Source organism: Stylophora pistillata, chromosome 9, assembly GCF_964205215.1.
Source record: "Stylophora pistillata chromosome 9, jaStyPist1.2, whole genome shotgun sequence".
Taxonomy (NCBI): Eukaryota; Metazoa; Cnidaria; class Anthozoa; order Scleractinia; family Pocilloporidae; genus Stylophora; species Stylophora pistillata.
Window position 1 is genome coordinate 24,607,530 of NC_142527.1, and position 7,442 is coordinate 24,614,971.

A 7,442-nucleotide genomic window follows, 5' to 3' on the forward strand; every position below is an offset into this window, starting at 1 on the left:
GCGCTGGGGAGTCGTGTAGGCCTGTCAACCCCCTTTTTACATTGATCTGTTAGATCCTTAAGTTTCACGCGATCGACTTTACTTTCCTTTAGTATCTTCGGCTGAAGCCATTTCCCATCATCTATACTTGAATCAACTACATAATGTTTTCCCGACTTGAGGCAGTCACGAACACGTGCGATGAGGTCTGCTCATTTTTCGCTCAATTTCAAGCCTCTACACTTTAACCAACGCTTCAATTGTATGGTTGTATCGTTCTCTTGGTCTTGCTCGAACTTTGATTTAAAATACGAGCTTTAGAGGCGTTTGAACTAGAGATGGGCGCATCATCGCCCATATTAATTTACTCGAGAAGCCTGTTTGTTTGTCCTAATCGCTCTAGGGGGTCAAAATTTCGTGACGTCACAAACGCGCAGCGCCATTGATCTGACCATACCAAAGTAGATCACTGTGCCGATGCTGAAAACCTTATATCAACGTACGTTCTCAATTCCAAAAGTAAAATTGTTTAAAGCACGTTCTAGAGAAAAAGAAGACCTCTTCCGCATTCTCTTCCTAACAAAGATTTAGTTGAAGTTGGTTCCACATAGGGGAACTAGGCAACTGCCATAGAGACTCGTAGAATATAATTGTAACTGATTAACGCGTAATAGTTAAGAATGATCGCGTAACTTCCGTTGTCACGCAAGGAACATTAGAAACTCAGACAAAACTAGCCTTTCATAAGCACGTGCTATCAGAACAAACGGAACGAAGGATAAAAGATCGAAAGAATAAGAGTTAAGACTGAATAAAGAGGTATGATTTGTTTAATGTGTATGCTTGTCGATTTAGCTATAATTTGGTTCGATGTTTTTGCCTGTATCACCAGTGATTTGAGATATTTAGTAATTTTCTAGTATTGTGATACGCCCCCTGTTTCGTGTCGTCACCGTAGTAATAGGCGTTTCGTTTTAATTATCTTTTCATTTTTTTACGTGAATCAAGCAAGTAGTTAAAGAAATTTGATAGATAGAAAGACTGGCTTGGTTCCTGATAATATTCTTATCCAACCCTATCGCGTTCGGAGCACTAATGGAGTGTAAGACCATGTGAGAAGAACTCCGTTCGTTACAATAATGTATGTGAGGACATAATAGGCATTACCAAGAGAGAGCAAAATTTAAGATTAATGTAAAGAGGATTTCTTTTTCAGATTTCAAATCTATATTTTAACAAAAAAAATGGACAAACTAAAGTTGCAGTCCAACATCGTCCATCAATGGCCGAGTCAAAGTGATAGAGCGATGGACGCTGCACTGCTGAGCTGAACTGAACTGAACCACTGAGTCGCTATCATTCATGGTAAGATGGTGGACAGCAACAGCAGAAGAAAGAAAGTAAGCTTGGTGAATGCTTGAAATTTTCCTGTCCTCTCCATAAACCGAACAGATTTTTCTAAAACTGGATGTTTTTGCATGAATTATCATATGTTTTGAATGATGATGCATTGTTCATTGACAAACGCGGGCGAAAACGGTGATAGAGATCGGATTAAAATAATTTTACGTTCCTGGTCTTAATCAATGTCCTAATCCTCCTCTGCTTCTCATTATCGATTAAAAAGAGTTACTGCGACGATTAATTTATAAAACATAAAAAACCATGGTCATGTTTTGTTGATAAGCGCAGGACCTCTATGAGAAAACTCTTAGTTTAATTGTTTAGTAAAATTTTTAAAGGCTCCTGGTTAAAAGTTAAGAGTGGTTCACGTGAATGACGTAACTGACCACATTCATGGCTCATAAGGCATAAATTTGATTCCCATTCAGTCAGTGGAAAATGGATGTCAAATGTTGTAGTCTGAATCCTAATCTGACAGCAGAAAACGCATTTGTGGCTAGAATGAAGGATAAATCCAAAAATAAATCGTAATCTTAGTCTCAATTGTTTGTCTTCAAGAGAAACAATGCGTGTGGGTCATAAGAAAATCGTTTTATTTATACCCAATCTCCTGTAGATTTCAGAGTATAAGGACTATTACCCACTTTTCAGAAGTCGGAGGGGACATCCATTTTTTACCTAAATTAAAATTTGGTTGAACCAATTACTTGGCTACGGAAACGTGCAGCAAACGCCTTCGGCATGGGGGCACAATAGGCGATGGCTAAATAAAAAGCATCACCAGCCCTTTCCCTTTCCCATCATCCCTTTCTAGGCCGTGCATGGCGCTCTCGGGCCGCAGCTGTTAAGTAAACGATTGGAAAGAGTCAGCCTTTGGCAACCCCAAGCGCAGCATCACACAACAATTTTCACAAGAAAAGGCTTTTAATACTTAACCTAAAATCTTTTGTAGTTAACTATTTTCCTTCGGCAGAAATATATATTTTTTATTTAGTAATAAAAGTAAGTAACTAGTCAAATGAATAAATAAATAATATGTAACAATTGAATGATATGTAAAAAAAAAATTAATTAAAGATAAACGAACTGATAAACACCAATAATAAACGATCTAATGAATCAATCAGGCGAAGTTCAATAGAATTCTTGTTCAGGAAACTTTTCAGTTAGAAAGATCCAAATCCCTCTCTTATCACAGTGACTACAACCTCCAAAAAGGTCTTTAACTTTTCCGTCTTTACATAGCCTCATCTAAACAAAAGGAAGGTTAGGAAAATTTGAGTGAGTTACGTATAGTCAAGACTTAACAGCGCGTGCACGTAACTTTCTTCAATCCCCCCAACTACGCGAGCGTTTCGATGAGGCTAGGTGACATAGAAAAACGTTCTTCATTCCTTTTTCCAAAACCTGCCGTCACAACCACTTTAAAAACCCTCGTTTAAACACTCCTATCGACCAATGGGACTGTTCTACTACCTTAAAATATGTTGTGTGCGTATGTTCTAGTTTCTTTTTTTGTTTTTTTTTTTACAATGAAGATAAACCAGGGAGTAACCAAGTTCGCTGGAGGTCTTTATGATTAAGCAAATGTAAACTAAAAATGAGTTATTTTTAATTAGGCCTTTGTTTTATCGGTTGAATTACTGTTTTGGTTGGTCGCTTTACACTAGGCATGCATATCAATTTTATATTTGTTTAATATCCTAAATGCTAAAAGCAAATAAAAGCATGTATGAATGTTGAAACGATGACCGCGGATGAGCTAAGTTCTGGGGACAGCAAAAAGTGCTCATCAGGTTCAACATCATTTGTGGAAATGTGACTGATTCTAGATTTGAACTATTTCAGGGTTGTTTTTGGCCTAAAAATGAAAAAGAAATACCGTTGTAACAATGCAGTAAATGGCTTGAACCCGGGGGTAACATCAGACTACACCTTCACAAGTTGTAACAATACTGGAGATTATCTATTAGAGTTTGACCATTTATTTTCTTAAACAAACACGATGAATGTGGGCTACCACTTTAGTGCAAGTCGGCTAAGACTTTTTAGCTAACAAGGGGCAGAAACCAAATGGCACGAAGTCGATTTTTTTTGACCAGTTACCATAAAAGTCTTCCTTAAAACCTCTCTTATCGAAGATATCCTCATCAGCCCAGTTACACAACCTCAGGTATCTTGCTAATTGCTTCTTCAGCGCGTCACGGACCATAAAACTAACAGACTAATATGTAACGACTTCTTTCTCGAATGGAGACAAACAGTTTACGGGAAAATTCTTTTCTAAACTTTGGAGGCCTGATAGGCCTAAGTTCCAATCAAGTAAAAATTTAGACTGATGATGTATCGAAAAAAACGACCCATTGAGTTCGTTAACGTTTGAAAATTTGAAATGAATGAGAGGCTTTGTTTATTTACGTATCTTTTTTTAATTAACAAAGCAGTTGTCTAAAATGCCATGAACCCCCTCCCCCACCGCCCACCCCATTTCAGTTTGTTTAACTTGCGTATTATTCGCAGCATATATTAAATTACCGACTACTTTAAGATCAATTTTTGATTCGAAACTCAACACATTTCCTCATTTAAATTAGGCTACCAACGTTGATATGCAGCAACAAACCTGACATTTAGTTTAGTAAGATTCAAATAAAGCCCCCCTGCGTCTGTCCACGGGTGTGGACAGACTCAAAAACTTTTATTCATCGTCGTTTTGGACACTTCTTGTCAAGAAAGCAGCTGCCAATCGAGGGGAATCGTTTGTTGATTTTTACTTAACATCTGCCGATAGATGAGATATAACTATATTTACATTGATGGACTGTAGACGAATAAAACAGAATCTATGTTTGAAAACATATTTTCAAAAAACTTTGTGATATTTTTATTATCACAAGCACCTTTTCTCAAACAAATGCCGCAAGAAAATTAGGTGTGCCTGTCGATAAACTGCATATTAAGAGAAAATTGTGAATAATTGCATTCAAAAAAAGGAAGAAGAACCATCTCAGCGACAGTCAGTAACATCTCTTCGCTGACGACGGCAGGTAATTGAAAATTTAAGAAGGTTTTCAGGCTTATTTCTCGACTTTTGCTGTTGCTTTACACCAAGTTAACATGAAAGGTAACTCCTCGTACGAACATCTCAGTGGTGCAGCATCCATCGTTCTATCAGTGTGGTTCTCCTTGTCTGGTGTAGCCGCTGTCACTGGAAATGTCCTTGCGTTGTGGCTGTTCTACAAAAACGAGTCTTTACGAACAGTTTCCAACCACTTTTTAGCCTCGTTATCCGTGGCGGACGCTTTTGTCGGCGTTGTCATAGATCCTGTTTGGATTGCTATCAGATGTTGGATTCAGCCACCACCTCGAAGCCCTTTGTTTACGATCAGATTAGTGTTGTGGGCTCACACAACTGCAGCCACTGCTTTCAACGTTTGCTGTGTTTCAATCGACCGTTTTATCGCGATTCGCTTTCCTTTCCGGTATCAGGACATTTTAAGTAAAAGGAGATGCTTAGTGGTCATTATTTTGGTGTGGTTTATTTCTTTGAGTCTTCCTTTGTTGATTACGTTCAAAAAAAAAGATCGAAGGGAACTATTTGTGTCCTTTGCATGTATAATGTTTGTTGTTCCAATATTAGGTGTCTCCTTTTGCTACATTTTCACTTTCAAATTAGCCAGAAAACAATTTAGAAGCATTGTAGCAGTTAAAAAGCTTCCTGATTCCGACAAAAATATTAAAGTTCGTGCTATGCAGAATTTCAAAGCTATCAAAACAGTCGCTCTTGTTTTGGGTGCTTGTATCATTACATGGATACCTAGCGTAGTTCTGCAGTTGGTAAAATTTTATAATAGAGAAGCAAAACGGTATTGCAATGTACGGCAAATTAGCTTGATTGTACAGCCTTGGGTCGAGGCAGTCGCTCTTACTTCATCAGCGGTAAACCCATTGATGTACTACTTCAGAAATAGCGAATTTCGCCGAGCCTTTCGCCGCACCTTCCGTTGGCTGCCCTATGTTCATGAACAAAATGCATCAGACCATAATGCACAGCCAGAGGGGAACCGGATGGCATGAAATGTTGGGACTCGTAAGCGTGGCAGCTTGGAAAGTAAGGAGACTTAACTCTGAGGACAATCCTAGCAGAAAAGGAATCTTGCCTAATTACAAACCTGGTGCCCCACTGAACAGTCAATGATCAAACGGAAGTCCTTAATTTCTAAGCTTGTATTACGTAACTCTGCTTTCTACTTAATGTAAACCTATACATAATTAAACTACCTCTTTCTTTGTCATATATGAGACAAGTCTTTCATGATATGTAATTTTTACCCCATCAAACGCCTGTCACCAAACTTTAATTTTTAGTCAGTTATCGCCTCTTTTTTTTCGAAGGAATGACGAATTTTTTTGTACTTACGATGCGTTTATGTGCGCTAAAATAAAGCACTAAGGTCTCCATCCGCGATAATAGAGACCTTATAAAGAACCGAAAGACGGCGGATACAACTAGACCGTGGTGAAACAAAATTAAATGTTAAAAGGTTAGGACAAGCCAAGGAATATGTTACTACGACTCGTAACGGCGACAAGTCGACATAACATATCGCCTCGAGTGACATGCTGAATGTTTGTAAAATATTTCGTTGCGACCGAATTTTTTGAGCGCACACCTGTCTGTATTCTTTTTTGAATATCATCCCCTAAAGGTTGGCTCCATATAGAGCAACTGAGTAACTGGGGCACTGCTAAAGAAACTCGTACAATTTAAGAAAAGGGAGGGTATAATACGAATAGAGAACTAAATGGGCAACCAAGCTAAACATTGTTACTAAGACCAAACTTTTTAATCAAATTCCAACTGTACTCAAGCAGTAGTTTGTTTCAACATCGTTTATCAATGGCGACAGATCTCACATCATTTCCTGCCATAAGGTGTTCTGTTCCAGCCCAGTTTTTCTTGTGCTTTCCTTGCTCTTTCCACAAGGCAACAAGCGATAGCTACGGCGAAAGGCTCGGCGAAATTTTTTATTCCGAAAGTAATATATAAGTGTGGTACAATAAATTTTAAGGGCCAACGGTCCATCCACATAGTAGGGTTCAGTCCCCTCGCGTCAGTATATATTTTAGTTTTTGCGCGAAAAGTTTCAATAATGTTATGTGGTCTGTCGTTGTATGTTCGTGATAGCGCGTTTCGAGTCTCTTTAGAGATCCAAACCGTCAGGTATGTTTTAAGCTTTCATTTCGTCTATTTGTTTCGTTTGTTGTCATTTATCGTCAGTAATTAGTTTTAGTGTAATTTATTCCGGTAAAGAAAAAATGTATGGCGGGTGACCTTTGAGAAATGTTACAGATGTGTTCGATGCAGCGTGGGTTCATTGTTGATGAAGTGAAAGCAATTTTATCAACCCTGGGCCACAATGCATTGGGTTTTTCCGAGTCATTAACCATGTTATAATAACAATCAACAAACAGCATAACTAAACTGGGCATCCATATGGTAATACAATCACCCAAAACAAAAGCGATTGTTTTAATAGCTTTAAAATCCTGCCGAACTCTAACATTGTCTTTAAATGATTGTAACATTTTCTCCAGCCAATATTCTATAAAATTGTTTTTCGCCGATTTGAAAATACTAATATAACAACTTGAGAACACTAGCAAAGGAATAACAAACATTATAAATGAAACGGAAATCAACAGTACTGCAAGATTAATCATCACTTACCCTTTCGGGACAAAATCTGATCCTCTATGAACAGCGTCAGGATACTGAGGAAGACCTCATGAAAGTAACCACACCTAAATTATCACTGTGTAACATCCTTTCTTTGTTACAATGTCGCGATGACGGAAAGGAAACCGAATGGCAATGAACCGACACAGCAAATGTTCAAAGTAGTGACAGCGGTTGTGTGAATCCACAACATTACTGTGAAGTCGGACAAAATGCTGGGAACGAGCGGCTGAATACAACATCCGATAATAATCGACCGAGGGTCTACAACAAGCCTAACCAAAAAGTCTGCTACCGCTAATGAGGCTAAAAAACGATT

The 7,442-nt window shown here is 38.3% G+C and overlaps 1 protein-coding gene across 1 annotated transcript; it reads left to right on the top strand.

Annotated features, from left to right (window-relative positions):
• The first annotated feature begins 3,872 nt into the window (after window positions 1-3,872).
• On the top strand, window positions 3,873-5,680 carry LOC148723999 (adenosine receptor A2a-like). The gene has a single exon (XM_088733604.1). It carries the CDS (start codon window positions 4,501-4,503, stop codon window positions 5,458-5,460), a length of 960 nt encoding a protein of 319 aa, XP_088589730.1. The 5' UTR covers window positions 3,873-4,500; the 3' UTR covers window positions 5,461-5,680.
• The last annotated feature ends 1,762 nt before the right edge of the window (window positions 5,681-7,442 follow it).

Bases quoted from the DNA above. Each gene is read 5' to 3' on its own strand.
- LOC148723999 (XM_088733604.1), top strand. From the start codon at position 4,501: ATGAAAGGTAACTCCTCGTACGAACATCTCAGTGGTGCAGCATCCATC.